Source organism: Ylistrum balloti, unplaced genomic scaffold (assembly GCF_031769215.1).
Source record: "Ylistrum balloti isolate Yb309-2 unplaced genomic scaffold, AGI_CSIRO_Ybal_v1 Utg369808, whole genome shotgun sequence".
Lineage (NCBI taxonomy): Eukaryota > Metazoa > Mollusca > Bivalvia > Pectinida > Pectinidae > Ylistrum > Ylistrum balloti.
The window spans coordinates 1,342,042-1,368,540 of record NW_026781982.1 but is presented as its reverse complement, the minus strand read 5'-3'; the positions used below and the strand labels follow the sequence as shown (position 1 = coordinate 1,368,540).

The 26,499-nt window shown below is 33.0% G+C and overlaps 1 protein-coding gene across 1 annotated transcript in view; it reads right to left on the bottom strand.

Annotated features, from left to right (window-relative positions):
- Window positions 1-4,483: 4,483 nt before the first annotated feature.
- The window catches only part of LOC132544742 (uncharacterized), a 55,357-nt gene continuing 33,341 nt past the window's right edge, over window positions 4,484-26,499 (bottom strand). The window contains exons 41-56 of the mRNA XM_060208391.1: window positions 24,196-24,289; window positions 22,490-22,624; window positions 19,664-19,678; window positions 15,484-15,630; window positions 14,707-14,805; window positions 12,983-13,098; window positions 12,533-12,671; window positions 11,755-11,808; window positions 10,311-10,444; window positions 9,632-9,763; window positions 8,523-8,659; window positions 7,318-7,457; window positions 6,698-6,820; window positions 6,278-6,355; window positions 5,817-5,964; window positions 4,484-5,599 (exon numbers count right to left, since the gene is read on the bottom strand). Of these exons, the coding sequence (XP_060064374.1) occupies window positions 5,466-5,599; window positions 5,817-5,964; window positions 6,278-6,355; window positions 6,698-6,820; window positions 7,318-7,457; window positions 8,523-8,659; window positions 9,632-9,763; window positions 10,311-10,444; window positions 11,755-11,808; window positions 12,533-12,671; window positions 12,983-13,098; window positions 14,707-14,805; window positions 15,484-15,630; window positions 19,664-19,678; window positions 22,490-22,624; window positions 24,196-24,289 (1,825 nt within the window). The 3' untranslated portion in view covers window positions 4,484-5,465. The remainder of the gene's footprint in view (window positions 5,600-5,816; window positions 5,965-6,277; window positions 6,356-6,697; window positions 6,821-7,317; window positions 7,458-8,522; window positions 8,660-9,631; window positions 9,764-10,310; window positions 10,445-11,754; window positions 11,809-12,532; window positions 12,672-12,982; window positions 13,099-14,706; window positions 14,806-15,483; window positions 15,631-19,663; window positions 19,679-22,489; window positions 22,625-24,195; window positions 24,290-26,499) is intronic.

Here is a 26,499-nt window from a genome sequence, read left to right as displayed (position 1 = left end):
ATACAACTTAGCTATGTGACAGAATAGTGAACTTGATTGAGTGATTCTTCTCTTTACCTTCTTTTAAACTGAGAAACCAATTTAAGAATTGAAATGTTTGAGTAAGTACATGTAGAGGAATGTTACCTGGACATATATTTCACCTTCTATCCCATATTGTGTAGAATTTGGAAAAGACCCATGTAAATTATGTGAGAATATAGACAAATTTATATGTATATATATATATATTTTTGTGCATTTCCCCTCAATATTTGACTTAATCATAAAGCTTTGCTCAGTAATTTTCAATGTTTTGCACTTAATTAAATTAATCCTAATTAATCCTTTTTGGCTTAAATTAATGGTAAATATCATGCGAGTCTAAAATAATTCATTCCTGTTTTCTTTTGTTGTTGTTTTTTTTAAGAACCAAAGTAAAATACCCATATGATGAAAAAAAATTCAGAAAGTTTTATGATCTTGGTTGGTGTTGTTTTGCTCAGACCACAACCAGATGTACTAGAGTAGACAAAATTAACATATTTTGATAAGAGTTTGCTTAGTTCAGCCTTAGACAAAGTACAAATAAGATATTTCAGTCTGAAGTCCAGCATACTATTTATATTTTCACCCATGTTTCGTTTCAGCACTTTTATTTTTGCATTTATCGAAGTTTAGAAATCTTCATTATGCCATACATATTGATGTTATTTTTATATGTTAAATACTTGGTCATTTGTCCAATTCAAAATATGGTGCTTCCATTTAAAAATCTTTGAACTTTTATCATATCAAATGATGTGTTGTCTCCCTTTAATAGGTGTGGAACTATAACTGTTGTCATAGTAACTGTATAGATAAGTAATTATGGAATGAAATCCAGTGCCACCTATTCATTATGCTTTTCATTATGACTTGTTCTTAAAAAGACCCAAGTTATGTAAGTAGAATTAGTCCTAGTTTTGTGTTGTGTGTAATTACATATGTAGGTCATATTCATTTTTTATCTTTTACATTGTAAAAATTTGTGTTTTCCTTCATTAGTTTGTATCATGTGTTTTACACAAGTCATTCAAGAAAGAAGGGCAGAGAGGCATCTTTTGTGTAGAATGTTTGTGGATACATATAAAAAATATATTAAGGTTTTACTGTTTTTTGATGTTTTAAACACTGCTGAGATAAGTCCTAATGTTTTACTAGTTAGGAGAGATAGGTGCACATTTTCTGTTGATACAGAAGCTTGTTTATTGATTTTGAATTAGTGGCATTTGTTGGTGTTTGATGTTGTTATAGAGTCTTTTATTGCTATGTAAATAAAACAATGAATGCACACAGCTCATACAGCTTGATAAATGATAGCTGTGACTTTCCATCATTACAAACCATAGAAATTCTCCAATTCTTGTAAGTCATCATTATCGTCTAATTACAGATTACAACTGTTGAAATCGTCTAATCACAGATTATGACTGTTGAAATTGTCTAATCACAGATTGTGGCTGTTGAAATCTTCTAATCATGGATTATGACTGTTGAAATATTCTGTTGAAATTGTCTAATCACAGATTATGACTGTTGAAATTGTCTAATCACAGATTGTGGCTGTTGAAATAATGGTTATATTGTATGATTTCTGTGTGATTTTAGGACTGTTGATAATTTTTGGTGAAAATATCAGTGATTGTAAACTTTTATGATATATAATATATAAGCACAATGATTGGTTATTGTATAATCACAATGATTGGTTATTGTATAATCACTGAAATCATACAACAATCGAAAGCAATTTAATTGTAAACAATGATTGCTGTGATTTAGACCTTGATAAGTAACAGTAATTCAGTCAAAGTTCTAACAATGATTGCTGTGATTTAGACCTTGATAAGTTACAGTAATTCAGTCAAAGTTCTAACAATGATCGCTGTGATTTAGACCTTGATACAGTAATTCAGTCAAGGTTCTAACAATGATTGCTGTGATTTAGACCTTGATAAGTTACAGTAATTCAGTCAAAGTTCTAACAATGATTGCTGTGATTTAGACCTTGATAAGTTACAGTAATTCAGTCAAGGTTCTAATAATGATTGCTGTGATTTAGACCATGATAAGTTACAATAATGCAGTCAAGGTTTTAACAATGATTGCTGTAATTTAGACCTTGATACAGTAATTTAGTCAAGGTTCTAATAATGATTGCTGTGATTTAGACCTTGATAAGTTACAGTAATGCAGTCAAGGTTTTAACAATGATCGCTGTAATTTAGACCTTGATACAGTAATTCAGTCAAGGTTCTAATAATGATTGCTGTGATTTAGACCTTGATACAGTAATTCAGTCAAGGTTCTAATAATGTTTGCTGTGATTTAGACCTTGATAAGTTACAGTAATTCAGTCAAGGTTCTAATAATGATTGCTGTGATTTAGACCTTGATAAGTTACAGTAATGCAGTCAAGGTTTTAACAATGATCGCTGTGATTGATTAATTGTTATAATTGGACAGTCACTTCAATATTTATACAGTCATGGTTATTACGATCATATGATTGCCATCGTCACTACTGCTGTTAGGATGACTGCTATAAATGAATGATTTGACCACTGTACTAGTAATCCTACATCCTTCCTCTGCTTCCTGTCTTCCAAATATGTATAGGTAGTGTGTATGTGTGTGAGCTTTGCCACATTCAGTATTTTCATTCAAAACATTGAAGAATGTCTTTTCTTTTTGCATTTTTCATTAATATTGCGAAGAAAAATGTAAAATGGGAAATGTTCATGGTGTGCACTTTCATGATTTCAAAGGTGGTTAGAATATTTTGTAAACATTGCTACTGGTAAAGATAAATTCTTTTCAGTTTCATTAATTTCTAGACACAAGAAAATGCTAGAGCAATTCAGAAAGTAGAATCTGGTTTAAGTTTATAATTCTTTGTAAAATTATATTTACAGAATATCTAAATCTGAAAATATATCACAGTTTTTTCAATGGAACAAAATTGAAATCATGATCCCGTTCCTTAAAAGTGTTTAAATCAGGGTAATTTATTCCTGTATTTTTTTAAAAAGTTGATAACTAGAAATTATTGATAACAGAATTAAGTTCTGCTTTATCTCAATCAATTTAAGTTATTTAAACAATTAACACTCTAAGATGAAGTTTGATGAATGGTCAGTATTTTCCTCTCAAGTTGAACATTTCTCATTTAACATTGTAAAAATATTAACCTCTTACTTTTAAATTAATATCATAGATTATTGTTTATCACTAAATTATGAAATTATATTGTCACAGTTAAGTGCTGGATAAAATATTGTACAAATTTTCTAAAATTTATCACATTTTCAAATGTTTTTACATTAACTGTTTGTCATTACATTGTATGTAAACTCCACACAGTTTGTAAATAGTGTTAAACAAATTTATACTATTTTATACAAAGAAAACTGAAAATAAAAATTAAAATGAAATAGAATCAATATGTGTTTTATTCTTTTTAAATGAATATTTATATAACATTTAATAGATGCTTTTACATTTGCCTTCATTTACATAACATATATATACATTTACATACAAATAAATTCATATTTACAAGATCTGATTATATTTACAAAAACAGAAAAAAAAACACCAGTCTAGAATAGATAAAATTCAAAACCTGTCAATACAGTGCATTTATATAACAAATAAATATAAATGTGATTCACTCTCAACAATTTACAGGCACCATTCCTAGAAAATAAGTTACTGTTATGTTACCATAAACTTCTATCAGATCTGTAACCTGTATATGGGTTTAGGTCACATTTGAAAATAAATATTCTTGGAGATAAAAAAAACTGATCTCATAAATGTTAAATATCAAAAAGAAAATACTGGTATTTACACTGACATCAACCTGTTATATATATAAAATATTGTTATTTCTGCCTGAAAATGGTGGTTTTGTTCATGGCTACATTTGTTTATAATCTGGATAATGCGGGTGATATACCATTGATCATACTGTTAACGTGTGATGAATATGAAACCTTACCACACATTAAAGTATAGACTAATGATTTCTCATATTACAACAGGACTGCTGTTTAACTTTGGAGTTTAGAGGGTCATTTCAATTATATGAACATATATTCCTGATTTCTCCAGGGGCATTTTACCTGATTTGTTACTACAGGCATTACAATTCATGAAGGTTTTGTGTGTTACATTCAAAACAAGTTTTTTACAAGTTTCCTTTGCTTGTCTCCTAGTCATGTCAGAGGTTCAAGTCAATGTAGTTCACTTTAATCTTCGTATATCACAACCTAGCTTTATAGTCCACACATAGTCTGATTAAAATAGGAAACACTTTAGAATAGACATCTAATTCTTATCAAACTGACTTAAAAGGACGGAATGGCATTTATATCACAAAAAAAGCCTGCATATTCTCAAATATATATATAAAAAAATATCTACAATAACTGGATGGATGAGGGACAATATGTGAGAGATTACCCTAACCCTAACACAGAATGTCTAGTTTATACAGATATCCAGATTACACAGGTTTGGTTTGAGACAGGTTACAATGAATATATATATTTTTAAATACACCTAGCACATAAAAATTGCTGATATCACAGTTCAGTTTTAAGGATTCAATATTATATGTACAAGTGTATGTACATCAAACACAAAACCAATGGAATGAATGCTGTGTTTAACTTCATTGTTGGTGACGTTTTTATCAGTAATGAAACGCCTTCGTAGTATCACAGTTGATAAAATATATCGCACAGCCGGAAGTTATGAAGCCACATCTTTTGTACTGTTCATTCCAACAGTGTCATTATGCAGAAACAAGGACTAGACCACAAAACTATCACATGGAGGAACCATTTGGCATTGTTTGTATGACTGAAGCGTACATAATACTGGACTTACAGGAGAAAATCGCGATATACCCAAACCCTGACAGCACTAACACACATACAATAAGCTTACATCAAAACCACTGCAGATAAATATATGTGCTAAAGATGTATGCTAATTGTTCTTCACTTTGAAGTTAAGAGTTAGACATGTTGCTTTGGTGATTATAGTATCACAAAATCTTCTGATATCTCTGCTGTAGTCTTGCAGTCTTTCGTCTCATGGAAGGAAGACAAAAAACATGGGATATACTTCTACAATCTGGATTGATCAATTTCCTTACATCACAGCAATCCCTGTAGAACTTCCTATAAATCTGAATCTCAGTTTTGTCCAATGCTTTTCATTTAAGATTCTGTATTTCTCTCTCTGTTGAATCCCATTAGAGATTTTCTAGAATTTTTACAAAACTTTTTTCTCCAACATCTGTATTACTGATTCACTCCAACTAGGATTTCCAACAAAGTGAGTTTACTAAATGTGTATCGTCTGACCAATTCTGAATAGGCCTTCTGAATGACATGGTATCCTCTGTATTTGATGTGCCCGATTCACTCTGACTAGGATTTCCGTCTGCTCTGTATTTCCACAGCAAGTCTGTAATCCTCGATGGCCTCCTCTTTCCTTCCAAGCTTACCCAGCACATCTGCTCGTCTCTTCAGCACTAGAGCATCATCTGGTTTGAGACTGAGGGCTGAAACATAGCAGACCACAATTTAACAATCTGGAATGTAGCACAGAGCTAAAATTTGTTAAGATTTCATCACAACCATCAGTGTTGTACAATAGAATCAGTACTACACTAAAGCAGAGAGTAGGTACGAAAACTCTGGCATAGAGTTTTAGAAAACTGCTCCAATATGACGTTTGGAGGAAGATATCAATGTAAAGGGAAAAACCAGTCTACTTACATTTGCTGTAGTCTGCCTCAGCCTTATCGTACTGGCCCATAGAAGAATACAAGTTACCACGATTAAAGTACATATGTGCTGTGTGGGGACTCAGTTTCAAGGCTTCACCAAAGTCAGACAGGGCTCCCTCCGCATTTCGTAACATCACCTTTATTGAAGATTTGGTTTAAAATTCATGGTCAAACTACTCATTTCTCATCCAATATACAGCAATATTGTAAAGTTATCAAACAGGTTTTTTTTCAGCAATTTATAAAATGTTGCCAATCTGTTAGCATTGGGTACATTAACCCAGACGTTGGATCTCTTTTCCGTTGTTTTATCAGCTGACTACGTACAACCAATATCATTATACACTATCACTGATATATATTGTACAGGAAGTTCTGATCAGATCTTTTTCAAATACATATATTGAAACAATGATATGTATATGTGATGTGTATATAGATATAACTCACCTTAGTGATAGCACGGTTAAGGAAAGCTGATTCGTCTTTGGGATTGTTCAGTATGGCCTTGGAGTAGTAGTCATGAGCCTTAAACACAGATATATCACAGATAAATCACACCCTACACCAGGGTTGTATTATTTATCATGTTTTTTTTATTGTAATGTGTACATAATGGAGCTTTTCACACTGTACATCAAAGTTTTTCGAGATCATAGAATTACTCCACAAAATGCCAGATACAAAATAAAAAGAAACAATTTTTTCCCGACTGATATTAGTCACTTGTTGGCCTCTTCGTAGTGAGGAAACCAGAGTATAAAGAGGCAATCTACTGGGCTAGGAATGTGACACGATACATTTTCAGATCACAGATAGAGAAATCAAACATGATGACAGATAACTGATATTTTGTTGTGGGGAGCTCACCTGTCTGAAGTGTCGAGTATGGAAGTAGACATTTGCTGCGTTAAAGTAAGCGAGAGCATATGTAGGATCCATCTGTATCGCTGCCTGGTAATCCCTCATAGCATTTACATGATCCTTCATAAACTGTAACAGCCAATCACAATTCACAATCATGTGATGATTGATAAAACTGCCAATCAAAATCACCTACAGACATTCACCTCGTCTTTTACAACCAATCAAAATCACCTACAGACATTCACCTCGTCTTTTACAACCAATCATAATTCACATGTCATGTGTATCACAGTCGACCAAATCAAATTTCTCAAAAACAGCTTTGTAATTTTTCATTGATTGTAACACAGTTGATAAAACAATCAGCTGATCTCTTATAACCAATCAGAGTTACAATCCTTAAGGAAATTTATACAGCATAGCCAATCAGTTATCACAGCAGTTTTGATAGATCATAGTCATGTGTATAGACTTATCAAAAGATTTTCATGCACATTCCACCAGCAACACTAATCTAGAATTCTACCAGATCTCTTTGCAATTTCTCAACATTTACTTATGGTCCCAAATCCGCACCCCTACTCACAAACAAAAACACCATTTTGCTGTTACGATATACACACCTGATTAACAACACCGCGGTTTGTATACAATTCAGCAGTAGGTCCCACTTTAATGGAGGCATTGATGTCCTGGAAGGCAGCGAACGTGTTACTCATCTGTAGGTTGATGATGGCTCGACCTTCTAGGGCTGGTTTAAAGGCTGAAACAACACATAATTATGGTGACCATAGTAACGGTATATAATCTAGGTTTCTCTCATTAGTCTATACCATATGTAAACTACAAAATGTTGGCCATATAGAGATAAAGCAAACACAGGATTGGGCTTTTTCCACAGTTACAAACTACTCCAGCTTATGAAAATACTTCTACAATGAGCTCACATATATACTATTGTGTATTCACATATCTGATTACACTAACGGGAATATATAACGTTTAAGTACTTAGTTGGGTGTATGACTGAACTAAGTTGGGTGAATGACCATACTGAGATGGGTGTATGACCATACTAAGATGGGTGAATGACCGTACTGAGATGGGTGAATGACCGTACTGAGATGGGTGAATGACCATACTTAGTTGGTCATATGACCGTACTTAGCTGGAAAAATGGACCCTTATATTAGTTGTACCTACACATACTTACACGTATGGTTATACTCAGTTGGGTATATAACTAGTTAGACATGTGACTTTGTTTCCATGGACTACTGACGACAGGTGTACTTACTTGGATGTATGGTTATACTCAGTTTTTGTGTATAACTGTAGTTAGACATGTGACTATGTTTCCATGGAATACTGATGACAGGTGTACTTGCTTACACAGATGGTTATACTCAGTTGGGTATATAACTAGTGAGACATGTGACTTTGTTTCCATGGAATACTGATGACAGGTGTACCTGCTTACACAGATGGTTATACTCAGTTGGGTATATAACTAGTGAGACATGTGACTTTGTTTCCATGGAATACTGATGACAGGTGTACTTGCTTACACAGATGGTTATACTCAGTTGGGTATATAACTAGTGAGACATGTGACTTTGTTTCCATGGAATACTGATGACAGGTGTACTTGCTTACACAGATGGTTATACTCAGTTGGGTATATAACTAGTTAGACATGTGACTTTGTTTCCATGGACTACTGACGACAGGTGTACTTACTTGGACGTATGGTTATATTCAGTTGGGTATATAACTAGTTAGACATGTGACTTTGTTTCCATGGACTACTGACGACAGGCATACTTACTTGGACGGATGGCTATAGCAGTTGTGAATTGTGTCCAGGCCTGCATGAACTTGGCAGACACTTGAAGTGTGTAGGCAAGGTTCACTCTGGCTGGTAGACATAGAGGATCTCTCAACAGGGCACGCTCATAGTCTCGTCTGTAACAGATATATACCATAACATTACTATCTATAGCTTTGTATTACATCTGTTATATCGTAACAAAATGTGGCTGTTCCATCCAGTTTTTCTGACAACATCCTTATCATTCCTTCTGACCTATAGGGCAACACAAAATAAGGATTTTTATTCTAATGAGAATTTAGAAATAAAAATGGGGCAAAGCCACAATTGGCCGGGTTGCGGGATGAGTACAATGTTGTATGGTATTTATGACAGTTAAGGGTGTTTCATTTGTTAAGTATGTAGAATGTTTGTTATAAGAGAGAAAGTTTGGTTGTATTTCATGAATTGGTGCAGTTAGTAGTAGAATCTGAGAAACTGTGATATCAAGAAAAGTTTCAGGAAATGACTAAGTTCCAAAGCCCGCAAAATCCAGAAAATTATATATAAACATCCAACAAAGTTTCAAGCTTCTACATCAAAAACTCTAGGAGGAGTTGATTCTACAAAACTGGTACCCCTTTTCCCCACCCACCCGCCCGCTTGTCCAACATTCACCATACTATAACCCGGATTTGCACTATGTGCAACCCGGCCAAACATTCAACTGTTTCCTGTTTCTGAGAATTATTTACAAAATATGATAATATAACAAAGAAAGAATTGTACAATCGACACACAAGTGAATTGCACCTTCAACCTTTCAGAACCAAGCACAATAGAGTCCTATAATGAAGGAGACCCATTCTACAGCCGCTTCGTCCCACCAGGACTCGTCGGTGATGTGTAAACTGTTAATACCTTAAAGGTGACTTTATGACTGATACATCTGTGTGTCTGATTTACCACAGCATTTTTGTGCTAACACCAGATCTAATTAATAATTTTTAATTGGATTTGTTGTTAAATAATTTTTTATACATGTTACCATCTAATATATTTCTGATGTGTAACAAGACACAAATACTATATATATTATATAGTTCTCTGATCCCTCCATAGAATACCTGGCGTAGCGCAGACCATCTGAACCACAGTCCATGTACACGTTGCCACGGGCAATGATTCCGTCCAGGAAGGCAGGATTTTTCTCTATACAGGATGTAAACACAGCCAGAGCTCCCTTCAGTTGGTTCATCCTGTCAACAACAAATACATGAAATCAGTATGAGGTCATTACACACAAATAATGTTACTTTGTCTTCTGATACAACCTCATAAAATCAGAAACACAAAACATGTAAATATCTATAAACATAAAACAGTACAGTTAAACCTGTCTAATCCGACATCATGGGGGAGCCATTGTTTTGGTGGAATTAAGCAGGGTGTCAGAAAATTCAGGTTTTGGAATTTTTTCTTTCCTTGGTATATATACCTCATACAACAAAGAAAATTAAAATAATCACACAGAGATTTTAAAACAAAGCAAAGTTTCATTTCCCTATGTTTTAATGAAGTTTGAAATCTTGTTTTCTTTAAAAAGTTGACATATTGTGAAAAAAAAATACTTTACCTCAGACATAACCAAGTTAAAGACAATTTTAATCTAAGACATGATTTTTCGTTACATGCTTAACCTTACATTTAATGTTATTTGTTTTTATAAGATATCCACATTGACACAACAAGTGGCTAAATATTTTATCACAAACATTACAGGTGGAGCTGATAGTCCTCACTCACTTGTGATAACACAGACCAAGGGTATGGAGGATTCTCTGGTCTGTCGGCTTCAGTTTGGCAGCCATTTTGAAATCATACAGAGCATTTGTGTAATCCATTCTCTCAAAGTACAACAAACCTCTATTGATTAAAACCTGTTGAATAAATAAATAAACATTTCAATATAATAACAAAATTATTTGACATCAGGAATTCTGTAATATTCAATGAAGACCATACTGGAAGTTTTAGTGGAAGTTTTATTCCAGCCAGCAAGGGTACTGATATATTAATCACCTGAGATAAAACTGCCATTATTAATGTATCATAAATATACTTCAACGTAGAGATTATCCTTGTCTGACAAAAGTTCTCTAATTTGGTAACATTTAGATAACATACTGCTACACGTGTATGTACAGGGTTAGTAAGTATCCAACCCTACCCTGATATCATACTGATACAAGTGTATGTACAGGGTGAGTAAGTATGAAACCCTACCCTGATATCTTACTGATACAGGTGTATGTACAGGGTTGTACAGGGTTAGTAAGTATCCAACCCTACCCTGATATCATACTGATACAAGTGTATGTACAGGGTTAGTAAGTATCCAACCCTACCCTGATACACGTGTATGTACAGGGTTAGTAAGTATCCAACCCTACCCTGATATCATACTGATACAAGTGTATGTACAGGGTTAGTAAGTATCCAACCCTACCCTGATATCATACTGATACAAGTGTATGTACAGGGTTAGTAAGTATCCAACCCTACCCTGATATCATACTGATACAAGTGTATGTACAGGGTGAGTAAGTATCCAACCCTACCCTGATATCTTACTGATACAGGTGTATGTACAGGGTTAGTAAGTATCCAACCCTACCCTGATATCATACTGATACACGTGTATGTACAGGGTGAGTAAGTATCCAACCCTACCCTGATATCATACTGATACAAGTGTATGTACAGGGTTAGTAAGTATCCAACCCTACCCTGATATCATACTGATACACGTGTATGTACAGGGTTAGTAAGTATCCAACCCTACCCTGATATCATACTGATACAAGTGTATGTACAGGGTGAGTAAGTATCCAACCCTACCCTGATACACATGTATGTACAGGGTGAGTAAGTATCCAACCCTACCCTGATATCATACTGATACAAGTGTATGTACAGGGTTAGTAAGTATCCAACCCTACCCTGATATCCTACTGATACAGGTGTATGTACAGGGTGAGTAAGTATCCAACCCTACCCTGATATCATACTGATACAGGTGTATGTACAGGGTTAGTAAGTATGAAACCCTACCCTGATATCATACTGATACAAGTGTATGTACAGGGTGAGTAAGTATCCAACCCTACCCTGATATCATACTGATACAAGTGTATGTACAGGGTGAGTAAGTATCCAACCCTACCCTGATATCTTACTGAGATATTACCTGAATTCTGAGATCATCTCCAAGCAGCAGGACAATGCCGTAATCTGTCAGGGCCTGAATAAAATAAAAACAAATTTCACATATACTGAAAATGTTCTGTAAAGATAATGTTACTGGTATTTAACAAGAGGCCCAATGGGCCTGCATCGCTCACCTTGTATTCAATGCTCTTTAATAATACGATTAACATTCATCACAAATATTAACACATTGGTATTCAGAGTGGGCACATCCAATCAATTCTAACCAATTTTGACAACAAACTTCAGCTTCTAACACTCAGCTCTAAACTGTGACAACAATGACCTGGATTATTGGTTAGTGTCATTACTTTGTTTTTTCTCCTCAAACTTTGTCAGGCTTTGACCTAGAAACACCTTTCCACCAAATACCAAAATGAAGTCTTTTACCGGTTTTGACAAATTTGGCCCCAGTGACCTTGATGTTTCTAAGCCTTTTGGTTAATCAGAAGGAATTGTTTAAAGTTTTAACAAATTTGACCTCTGTGATCTTGAATATGGATTAAAGTCATTTCCTTACAACAACTTTGTCATGATTCATACTAGCAATCCACCTGCTGAATATCATAACGTTTAACTAATTAGTTTTTGAGAAGAGGTTATTCAAACGTTGATGCTAGACAGAGAGATGAGGGATGCTGCACCAAGGACCAGGTGCATTAAAATTCTATTTTGAATTTTTTAAATTATGACAACTGTCTCAGCTGGAATGTTGTTCAAAAACTGTTGTGAACAAAAATTGACAAGGAACTTCCTACCCGCTGGTAATCCTTCTTCTCCTGGAAACAGACAGCACGGTTGAAGTAACCAAGGGCACAAGTACTATCTATACTAGTGGCTTTGGTCAAGTCCTGGATGGCAAGGTCAAAGGCTTTGATGTGGTACTTCAGGGCCCCTCTGTGGGTCAAATGTTAGCAATTAGTATCAAAAGTAAGTTCAAAATTGTCTATTCATTTTTTAGCTAATATGACTTAAATTGAAGAAAATGCTCTCTATTTTCAATATTTCATAAATGGAATTGTTTTCACATCTTTATTTTAGATGTTGTGTTGATTCAAAATAAGAGATTCATGATCTAACACAAAGCATTATTACAGCAAATTACAACCTTAAAGCCTGTTTATATTAAAACCACTCATTTTTTCAACTGAATTTCTGACAATACATTAAATTTATAAAACTGCCCCATCCAACTCCTTGTTACTTGCCTGTACAGGAATGCTCGTACACTCTGTGGCTGTAGTTTGATTGCTTCATTACAATTCAAGATGGCCTTAGTGTAGTTCTTCCTGTGGCCATAGTAACAGGCTCGACTTAGATACGCCTAGAAACACAATGGATAGAATAAGTTTTAACATGGCAGGCATCAAACAATTAATATACAAAAATACCTCTACTTCATAAAGGATAAAGCTTTTTTTATGTTTGAGTGAACGTTCCAAATTTTTCATCGTTATTTTTACAAACATCCATTCAGGGTATCCATTCGAGTCCCACAAGGGACAACATATAACAATTATCTCGCTTAAAATCATATAAATTTAATTCAATATAACTATCTATATAAAATCTAAAGACCATTGTTGAATATGTATCAAGTATGTCACCAATGTAAATCTAAATTACATGATTTTCATACAAACAACAACAAGGAAGTAAAACTAATGTTATAAACTAAGATAGCATATAGCCTTAAAACTGATCTTGTAAATCATGGAAAAATATACCGTTAAAACTGATCTTGTAAATCATGGAAAAATATACCGTTAAAACTGATCTTGTAAATCAAGGTTAAATATACCCTTAAAACTGATCTTGTAAATCAAGGTTAAATATACCCTTAAAACTGATCTTGTAAATCATGGTTAAATATACCCTTAAAACTGATCTGGTAAATCAAGGTAAAATGTACCCTTAAAACTGATCTGGTAAATCAAGGTTAAATATACCCTTAAAACTGATCCTGTAAATCATGGTTAAATATACCCTTAAAACTGATCTGGTAAATCAAGGTTAAATATACCCTTAAAACTGATCCTGTAAATCAAGGTAAAATATACCCTTAAAACTGATCTGGTAAATCAAGGTAAAATATACCCTTAAAACTGATCCTGTAAATCATGGTTAAATATACCCTTAAAACTGATCCTGTAAATCATGGTTAAATATACCCTTAAAACTGATCTGGTAAATCAAGGTTAAATATACCCTTAAAACTGATCCTGTAAATCATGGTTAAATATACCCTTAAAACTGATCTTGTAAATCAAGGTAAAATATACCCTTAAAACTGATCTTGTAAATCAAGATTAAATATACCCTTAAAACTGATCTGGTAAATCAAGGTAAAATATACCCTTAAAACTGATCCTGTAAATCATGGTTAAATATACCCTTAAAACTGATCTTGTAAATCAAGGTTAAATATACCCTTAAAACTGATCTTGTAAATCAAGGTTAAATATACCCTTAAAACTGATCTTGTAAATCAAAATATACCCTTAAAACTGATCCTGATATTAAATATACCTTAAAACTGATCTGGTAAATCAAGGTAAAATATACCCTTAAAACTGATCTGGTAAATCAAGGTTAAATATACCCTTAAAACTGATCCTGTAAATCAAGGTAAATATACCCTTATAACTGATCTGGTAAATCAAGGTTAAATATACCCTTAAAACTGATCCTGTAAATCATGGTTAAATATACTCTTAAAACTGATCTGGTAAATCAAGGTAAAATATACCCTTAAAACTGATCTGGTAAATCAAGGTAAAATATACCCTTAAAACTGATACTAAAAAACAGTGATTTTGCATACTAAAGGTAAATATATATATGACTATATAACTAGGCTATAATTCTTTAAATTATTTTATTATATGAACATCCCACGATAAGTACCATCTTAGTTCAAATTAGACATTACCTGGAAAATCTTTGGGTTGATGGCGAGGGCCTTATTGAAGTCTTGGATACCTTTAGACATTCCCAGTTTGGTTCTGGCCACGCCCCTCTGGTAAAGAGCCTGAGGGAAACAATAGTTCAAACATGAATTATAAAAATTTCATGTTTTTCATGCTTTCATATAATACAAAACAGATATATGATATCAAGAAATCACAATGTAGAAGATAAATAAATAGCATCAATTTTCAAATATCTGTTTGGTAGAAAACTAGATATGTCAGAGTGACAAGGTTTGGACCTGCCTAGTGTGACTGGCTTGGTTCAGAGGTATACTCATGCTGCAAGAAATAAAACTGAATTTCTTCCTGCAGAAATTGAAGTTCCACAAGACTTAGGCAAGGCTTTCCAATATTGCTCTTATTATTTATCTTTCATTTTTTATCATTTTTAGTTTCTGAAAATTTAATGGTCTTTATTCTAGAAAAAATAAGTTGAACACAACCAAATCTGAACTTGACCTGCAAATTAGCATCATTCAACTGCATACCAAATAACAGTGTGTACCTGTAAGGAGTTATGGAAAGTAAACGAGAGGAAATCATATCATGAGGAAATGACAGGTATCACTTAAATATAGAATCTTAACCATAAAATGGAGGGGGCCTAAAAATATCAATCTGATTCTCTGAGCGCAGACATCTGTTCCAACCAATCAATCCTGCTGACAGATATATTCTGATATGTAAGTCAACCGTTTAAAAACTTCTTTTCCAGCAATTTATACTTTCACACTAACCTCAGCATAACTGGAGTCAAGTTTGATGGCGTTCGAGAAGGCTTCCAAGGAGTCAACATATCGCTTGAGTTCCATGTGACACATACCAATGAGGAAATGGGCCTCTCCAGCCTCCGCAGGCCACGGCTCTCGTGGTTTCCATGGTTTCTGAAGAAGGTAAATGATAAATCATAGGAAAAGGTATACTGATGTGCTTTAAGTAACTGATGTCTTTGACGTTACGTTTACAGTTAAATGTATTTCATTGGTGTATAATACTGAAAGGTATTCTGCATCCACACAATTAATGTTCTAATATTCATGGAAATGTTTATACAATATATTTTGGTAATGAAGTCATGATCAATATCATATACTTTTACATGTATGTAATGCTAATTCTATGAGGAGTTGAATTTACTTTCATTCATAATTCTTTTCCCAAGACAACCTGATTTCCATCACAAATGAGGCCGTTCTCCACATACACTTGAGAAAATTTTTAGTCTTACAAAGAATTCAGTTTAGACAAATTCTAAAACCTCAATACATTGTAACCAAATGTGATACAAGGACAAGTTTTATGATATATCAAAGGGTATATATAGAAATAGGAAAACTTTGAAATATGTTAACAAAGGTGATAGAGATACAAATAGATTTATAAATTAAGATTTTCGTTAATTAGTTGTTTATTTTTTCAAAATTTTTGGAATTCTGATAAATGACAGGCATTATATCAAGGTGTTACTCTATACTGACAAGCTAATGTCATTATATCATGGTTTTACTGTGTATATGTTCCCATCATAGGATGAAGTTTCACCTACAGTAAGGTATACACATGGCTATCAAGTGTAAGGCTTAATATTCTGGAAGGTTTACAGAGAAATATTATTTTTTCAACATCAGCATTATCTGATGTACCTTACAAAGGAAGTATGATAAAAATTAGATATTAACACCTAGGTTTATCACTGGTGTGATACAACCATAAGAAAAGAAATCCGTTCATTATTAGGAAACTGATAAACAGTCAGACTGCGGGGCGTATATAAGCCTTTCCCGTGCAGGCAGGAGTTATACATGTAGTGATACGTCAAACTTTGTGAAAGCCTTGCAGGTCTAATACACAAATAGGATTAAACAATTCTTTATTATGTCATTTAAAACCAATGGGCAAGGACTATGTATAGAGCACCTACCAGGAGGATAAGACTATGACTGGGAAAGTTGTGGATGATGAGAAGTTTCACAAAAAATACAATTAGTAAGAAAAATCTTGTTTATTCTCTGGTGATTATGTGTGTTTTTTTTCACATTTATATCCTTTCATAAGAATAAAAGGATTTTCAAATTTTCGTATGATTTTTTTTTCCCGGAAACAAATATTCAGAGATAAGGTACTTATTGTCACATAAATTCCATTACAAAAATGTACTTGTTTTGGAAACAAGATTGGACAGCAAGATCCCAGGTTATTTACTGTAATGACCACATCAGTACAACAAAACTACCATGCTGACTGTAGATGGTCACTAACAAGTTTTTGATGTTTCCCGTTCACCTCAATCTAAACCATCTTATTTGGTTACCAAATGTTGGAGAATGCACATGAAATATTTCAGAACTTATTCAAATTTACTGAAATAGTCAAAATGTCTCAGAAAAACTTCTACAATTCAAATTTTCTTTGAAACTGAGTATTTTTTCCCTTTTTCTAGTGATATGTTCTAAATTACCTCATCAGGTAATGAATATTTATACTTCCACAAGTTATAGGTTGAAACATCTTTGTTTTCAAATCTTCTTGTTGATTTATTTAAACTTTCCTGAGACGAGTCAAAAACTTTGTATAAAGTTTGCTAGAATTTGGTTGTGTCATAAACGATTTGGTAAAGATGGGAACCAAATAACATAAACAGACTACTAATTATTTCTACATCAAACTTTCTGATCTGGTACCCTGAGAACGTAACATTCATTTAAAAATTTGGCAAAATGTCCAAACAAACAAATCATATTCAGGATTTTTTTTAACCATATTTATTCAGAAATAAGTCCACACATCTCTTTTATAGTTTAGCAGAATTCATACAGGACCTTTGTTCTATAATAAGCCCATCCCCTGAGTTTGAGTCAGGGGTGATGTGTTGATCCCCTGGTATTTAATGGGTTTTATCTATTTAACAGGATTTTACGTCCACTATGACAGCCTTTCAGTGGACGACGATAACCCTGGGAACTTCGTGGGCTTACATCAGGTTAAATATGGTAAAATCCTGGCACACAATAATCTGTAGGAACTCACTGTGTAGGATTACTCAGGGTCTCAGATTCAAAAAGATTAGGAATATTTCAGTTCAGGTTCTGCATCCACCAATCATTAAATCTATCTTTATCATTAATTAGAAATTAAAACATCGCCTTAACCAGTCATAACAACCTAACATATTAGAGCTCATACAAGTAAATTCTCATTTTTATTCAAATCGTTACTAACAAATTATCATTCACCATTTTTTTTTTCATTTATTTTATTTAAACAACTTTAAAATAAAACAATAAATATTTTATTTTTGTAACGTTAAAGCCAAGTGTAACATGTACCGTAAGTGACATAATTAATACCATCTTAACCCTGTAGCTGTTTTGGATGGCTATAATTCATGTCTTCATTATTCACATACAGAGATGTATTTTGTATTGAAAGTTGCTTCTCACCTGTGTGTCTTTTTTACAAACTTGCAGTTTATATTTTTTGTAAGGATTCATGTAGTTTGTTTATTCATACAAAAAGTTCCTAACATCAATTTATCTTTTAAAATAGCAGATAAGAATTTTCTGTAATAAGATATATACTTAATCAAGTTGATACCAAACATAAGTCTGAGCATGGGTGACACAAGTACCGGCATTTTTTTGTGTGAAGATTTATTAAAAATATGGATGAGAATGAAGTGTTTCTAACGTATCATTTTCACAGAAAAATACATGAGCGATGAAAATTTGAAAGACCCAATATGAATAAAAGCCCTTGCGTGTGTGCTTAGATTAATCATCATGCTTAAATAAACGGCACAATTCTGAAAAAGCTAGCAACACATAATGCTATATCATGCTTAATACATATGAGCTGATATTGTTCTGCAAATATACGAAAACTACAATAAACACACAAACATTTACAATGTATACAACATCTAGACAAAGTGTGAAGACATCATGTAAATTTTTATATATATCAAAGCTACAGTATATAGATGTAATTAATGTTGGAAACATATAGACGGAATCTTTAGATCACAAATGCATAATTTATTTATGAGAGACAGATGTCTTGAAATTTGCACTCGTTTTTTCTGTCAAATCAAAATCTTAGAAGCTTGGGGTAAATCTTCTGTTCAAAAAAATATCTAACTGTAATGTAACAATTGTATCTAAATTTACCAAATACATCAAAACTAAGGGAGACAACCAAAAAAGCTTTTCACAGGGACATAACTAATGGTCACGTGATCAGGTTTCAGATGATCAGTGTTCTGAAAGAAAATATGAACAATGGGAAAGGAGTGAAATCTCGAAACCTTTTCCTGAATTTTTCCCTGAATCTTGGTTCAAATTTATGTTGTCTTGAAAGTAATTCACCACCTTTAAAAGAATGTTGATCAGCTTAATAAAAATTGATTGATCAAACAATTAACTGAACTAACAGTTGATAACAATATAATTATGCTAATTGTGAAAAGCAAACAACGGAACTATCAAGGAAATATATATATCCAACAGAAAAGGTAAACGAAAAGTGGAATCTCGTTAATCCAGATTCTGATCAATTTCAGACTTAAATAGAATAGAAAATTTTCTTGCTTAAAAATTAAAGACTTCGAATAAATTGAAAATTTCACAGAAACTTAAGATCTTGAACTCTCCAAAAACTTCAGGAACTCCAAAATTTATAAGACATTAACGCAATGCAGCTAAAAAATTTCCAAAATTTTAAATACCCTCAAATAGAAATTTTGCAGTATTTGTTCTGATTCATGAGAAAATATTTCATATTTAATGTTTCACTTCAGAAGTAAAACTGTCTGGACTAAAGAAATCCCACAAAACGTTACAAGTTTATATATATATATATAGAAGCTACAGGTGAGTGAGCACATGACTTTCACCAGGTGTTAGACCAGTGAAAACTTACCTTTAAATCGACGTTCTATTATATAAACATAAACAAACGCAGCTATAAAAGCAGGTAAAAACTGCCACCTAATAGGATAAAAAAACTCTGCTACCATGGCAACATACAAATAAAGCTTACTGTAGCACCAGGTATGACCCAACACCAATATAATGATGGGGCAGATTTTTAATCTTCTCCAATTCAAATCCTTTTGTTTCATAGTATTAGGGCAATGTGGGTGATGGTGGTGTATACGTATGTATAAAGGAGACTTATTTACTCTGGAAGGAGCATATTTAGAAAAAATTATTTTGTTCAACCCAGGTCACATACAGACAAGCCAGAGTAGTTCATAAGTGTAATGTAAACAGATGTAGACAAGAGATTGATTGGAAGATTTTGTCTCCTCGCCATCGTGTAATGTTGTCCTACTAAAATGGCCAATCAGAAGCGCCAATGTAAACAGATGTAAACAAGAGATTGAATGCAAGAATTCGTCTCCTCACCATCGTGTAATGTTGTCCTACTGAAATAACCAGTCAGAAGCGCCAATGTAAACAGATGTAAACAAGAGATTGAATGCAAGAATTCGTCTCCTCACCATCGTGTAATGTTGTCCTAAAATAACCAGTCAGCGCCAATGTAAACAGATGTAAACAAGAGATTGAATGCAAGAATTCGTCTCCTCACCATCGTGTAATGTTGTCCTACTGAAATAACCAGTCAGAAGCGCCAATGTAAACAGATGTAAATAAGAGATTGAATGCAAGAATTCGTCTCCTCACCATCGTGTAATGTTGTCCTACTGAAATAACCAGTCAGAAACGCCAATGTAAACAGATGTAAATAAGAGATTGAATGCAAGAATTCGTCTCCTCGCCATCATGTAATGTTGTCCTACTGAAATAACCAGTCAGAAGCGCCAATGTAAACAGATGTAAATAAGAGATTGAATGCAAGAATTCGTCTCCTCACCATCGTGTAATGTTGTCCTACTGAAATAACCAGTCAGAAGCACCAAAGACAAACTAATACAAAATACAAAAATGAAAATATCAAGAAAAATTTATATCTTTATAAACATACAGGTATCATGTAAAGCCAACATATCAACTGTTGTAGATGTGTGTACATAACTACATATCTAAGACAATTTGTCATCACATCTGTTACAAATCAGAGTGTTAATCAGTTGTATATAAGGATACATGTAGTATTCTCATCTTACACACTAGAGCTGTTTCGGCGTTCATCAAGAGTTACAACTCGGACCAAATTAGGGCTCCAGGATAAAAAAACTCAAAAACCTGAACTGTCAGAAATTGTCCAGGAAGTTTGTAGTCATGGTGACACATCTTTTAATTAAGTAACACCTTCCAACGTAAATCCAGTCTTTCTAATTTACAGGTAGTATACAAGGAAAGTATCAGACAGGGTTTTGTGACGGGTGTAGTACTTTGGTGGTGGTGGGAGGATTTTTAGAAGGTCTAATGGTAAGGGACAACACTATATAATGTTACAGGGACACTTGTGACAAATCAAACATGCTAAAAAAAGAAATAAACTTTTTCCTTATTCATGAAAAATGCAGATACATTGATAACATTAATTATGTTTGTATTATCTATTTCATGTGATGATAAAAAGATAAGAAAACTAAATTAAATATACTGTAAGAAAACTTGAAACCATGAAATGTTGCATACATAGGTGTGTAATGATTGATCTACAACTAAACCAACCAGAGCTGGCTGCTAACTAGATAATGATATAGGATACTATACAGAATAAAAATATCAATCTATGGAAACCTGATACTATACAGAATAAAAATATTAATCTATGGAAACCTGATACTATACAGAATAAAAATATTAATCTATGGAAACCTGATACTATACAGAATAAAAATATTAATCTATGGAAACCTGATGGTATACAGAATAAAAATATTTATCTATGGAAACCTAATGGTATACAGAATAAAAATATTAATCTATGGAAACCTAATGGTATACAGAATAAAAATATTAATCTATGGAAACCTGATACTATACAGAATAAAAATATTAATCTATGGAAACCTGATACTATACAGAATAAAAATATTTATCTATGGAAACCTGATGGTATACAGAATAAAAATATTAATCTATGGAAGCCTGATACTATACAGAATAAAAATATTAATCTATGGAAGCCTGATACTATACAGAATAAAAATATTAATCTATGGAAGCCTGATACTGTACAGAATAAAAATATTAATCTATGGAAGCCTGATACTGTACAGAATAAAAATATTGCTTCATGGAAACCTGACACTATACTATATATTCTATCAATAGAATAGCCTGAATTAGATATTGCTACAACAGCTTATTGCTTCTTAAGGTATATGGAAATATTCCAAATACTGTAATTTCACAAAGTTATAGAAGTTTCAACATTAAAGTAAAACCCTATTTATTAATAGTATGTTGATCATATTTCTGAAAGAAATAAAATTATAGCGAGGTTCTATATTTCAAGCACAGATAGAAAGTTTTCTTGGTAAAAAAGAAATATTTTGATCAACTAAAGCAATTTCTACATGGATATGATCACAATATTTCAGCATAAATTCTAATCTCCTCTGTTTCAATGACAATTTTGTATTCTTAAAATATGAAATCTTACTATTTTACAAAAAAAAAAATAATAATTGCAGAACCTTGGCGAAGAAGACTTAGCCTGCAGTGGTCAAAGACCCTTATATAACCTTGTTTGCAAATGACAAATCTGTTTCTGCTTAATAAAAACGCCCACACACCAAAACTGTGCACTTAAGTCATCAACACTCACATATATACTCAGAGCACGCTCAAAGCTAGTGATGGCGTCCTTGTAAAGTTTGGCCTTCATCTGCGTTTTTCCTAACAGCATGAACATGGATCCTACAGGTTTGGAGCGGGTTGCTATATTGAGAGCTTCGATAGCCTGAAACATTGATTATATTCAATTAATTCCTTGTATCATATCTTCTTTCCCAATCTACATCTACTAAGAAACATTAACAGGACTTTCAACTGTTTTACTCAATATTTCTCTAAATCTAAGTGTTACTATTTTATTCCAAGATACATCTTACTGCATCCTGACATATTCATGCCTTACATAAATACATCATGAATATTCATGCCTTACATAAATACATCATGCATATTCATACCTTATCATGATACATCATGCATATTCATACCTTATCATAATACATCATGCATATTCATACCTTATCATAATACATCATGCATATTCATACCTTATAATACATCATGCATATTCATGCCTTACATGTAATACATCATGCATATTCATACCTTATCATAATACATCATGCATATTCATACCTTATCATAATACATCATGCATATTCATACATTATAATACATCATGCATGTTCATGCCTTACATGTAATACATGATGCACATTCATACCTTATCATGATACATCATGCATATTCATACCTTATCATGATACATCATGCATATTCATACCTTATCATAATACATGATGCACATTCATACCTTATCATGATACATCATGCATATTCATACCTTATCATAATACTTCATGCATATTCATACCTTATCATAATACATCATGCATATTCATACCTTATCATAATACATGATGCATATTCATACCTTATCATAATACTTCATGCACATTCATACCTTATCATAACACGTCATGCATATTCATACCTTATCATAATACATCATACATATTCATACCTTATCATAATACATGATGCATATTCATACCTTATCATAATACTTCATGCATATTCATACCTTATCATAATACATCATGCATATTCATACCTTATCATAATACATGATGCACATTCATACCTTATCATAATACGTCATGCATATTCATACCTTATCATAATACATCATGCACATTCATACCTTATCATAATACATCATGCATATTCATACCTTATCATAATACATCATGGATATTCATACCTTATAATACATCATGCATATTCATGCCTTACATGTTATACATCATGCATATTTATACCTTATCATAATACATCATGCATATTCATACCTTATCATAATACATCATGGATATTCATACCTTATAATACATCATGCATATTCATGCCTTACATGTAATACATCATGCATAATCATACCTTATCATAATACATCATGCATATTCATACCTTATCATGATACATCATGCATATTCATACCTTATCATAATACATCATGCATATTCATACATTATAATACATCATGCATGTTCATGCCTTACATGTAATACATCATGTATATTCATGTCTTACAATGATACATAATGCATATTAATGCCTACTTACTTACCTTGTCATGATCATAATCTAACAAATTTCTTCATGAATATTCATATTGGCCTTGCCAAAATTCTTCCTGCACATGTCCAAACTAAGCTAATACCGTTTTTTTTTTTTTTTTTGTGAGTATTCATAGTTTTATCTTTATTGTCAAATGCTGTCTATATCTATATCTACCTTGCCATAATTTTTCAGGAATGTTTGCACCACAGCTTGTTGAGTTGGCATCTGCCCCAAGGCCGAGTCTTGTGTTCCAATATCAGAAGCATGTCTGTAAGAATACCACATTAAGTCTATAGTCACATCCATCAATATGTATCATAGGATAATTTTATTCTGTACCTATCCCTGCTAATTAGAATCCTATTCTGTATGTATCCCTGCTAATTACAATCTTATTCTGTCCCTATCCCTGCTAATTACAATCTTATTCTGTCCCTATCCCTGCTAATTAGAATCTTATTCTGTCCCTATCCCTGCTAATTAGAATCTTATTCTGTCCCTATCCCTGCTAATTACAATCTTATTCTGTCCCTATCCCTGCTAATTACAATCTTATTCTGTTCCTATCCCTGCTAATTACAATCCTATTCTGTCCCTAACAATCCTATTCTGTCCCTATCCATGCTAATTAGAATCCTATTCTGTCCCTATCCATGCTAATTACAATCCTATTCTGTCCCTATCCCTGCTAATTACAATCCTATTCTGTCCCTATCCCTGCTAATTAGAATCCTATTCTGTCCCTATCCCTGCTAATTAGAATCCTATTCTGTCCCTATCCCTGCTAATTACAATCCTATTCTGTCCCTATCCCTGCTAATTACAATCCTATTCTGTCCCTATCCCTGCTAATTACAATCCTATTCTGTCCCTATCCCTGCTAATTACAATCCTATTCTGTCCCTATCCCTGCTAATTACAATCTTATTCTGTCCCTATCCCTGCTAATTACAATCTTATTCTGTCCCTATCCATGCTAATTACAATCTTATTCTGTTCCTATCCCTGCTAATTACAATCCTATTCTGTCCCTAACAATCCTATTCTGTCCCTAACAATCCTATTCTGTCCCTATCCATGCTAATTACAATCTTATTCTGTCCCTATCCCTGCTAATTACAATCTTATTCTGTCCCTATCCCTGCTAATTAGAATCTTATTCTGTCCCTATCCCTGCTAATTACAATCTTATTCTGTCCCTATCCCTGCTAATTACAATCTTATTCTGTACCTATCCATGCTAATTACAATCTTATTCTGTTCCTATCCCTGCTAATTACAATCCTATTCTGTACCTATCCCTGCTTATTAGAATCCTATTCTGTCCCTATCCCTGCTAATAAAATCCTATTCTGTCCCTATCCCTGCTAATTACAATCCTATTCTGTCCCTATCCCTGCTAATTAGAATCTTATTCTGTCCCTATCCCTGCTAATTAGAATCTTATTCTGTCCCTATCCCTGCTAATTACAATCTTATTCTGTTCCTATCCCTGCTAATTAGAATCTTATTCTGTACCTATCCCTGCTAATTAGAATTTCCATGGCCTCCTTATGGTTATATGGTGTATCCTGTAACAATATCAGTATTTCAGCGTGTAAACTCTGAATGATGTAACAAAAGGTCATTCTTTATTCCAATGCCTCCGCTTGAACAAAAACCTGGGACTTCTGGCTTATAAGTCTGATGCTCAACTGATAGAGTGGAAAAGAAATTTTCTCTCACCAAGTGATATATTGTGACTAGTATTTACCAGTATTACATGACAGTACGTGGAGGGTTTATTACAGGACAATTCAATAAATATCAATACATTTCTACTGAATTGCAAGAGATATGGGAGTGTCTGGAATCAGACAGGGACCCTATTGCTAGATAAACAGCTGACAACTAAAATCATGACCTTGGAAGGACAAGTGTTCAAGTTTAAATGATTCATAATTTTAATGTATTTGACCTTGTAACTTTGTAACCTTGAACCTCTGACCTTGTCTTTGACCTTGAAAGCCTTGGAAATGATCTTTATTCATATGATTTCATTATGGAAGTGTTTGTATGTAAAAACTACCAGAAAATGATACTACAGCAACAAAAATCCTTCCATTAAAAAAAATAATTCAAATGAAGAATTAGTCATGAAACAATTTAACCATGATGACACTGAAGTCTTTAACATTTACTCAATATCTGTCATGACCAATTTTTTTTTTTTTCAAAAATTTATTTTAAAAAGTTATGAAACTTTTATCTTTAATTTAGGAAATAATGCCTTTTAATGATTTGTGGAAGTCATCAAGTTAATGATCTTCAATTAATTGTTGAATATCCAACACTATCATTATCAGTTCAGATTCCACTACACAGATAATCTTCAAGGACTCTTGCTCTTTGTTACAAGCCTACCACTACCTGAAAATCATTGTAACAACTGGCATAACTGCTGGACAAACTCACATTAATTACTTATATCAGAATATC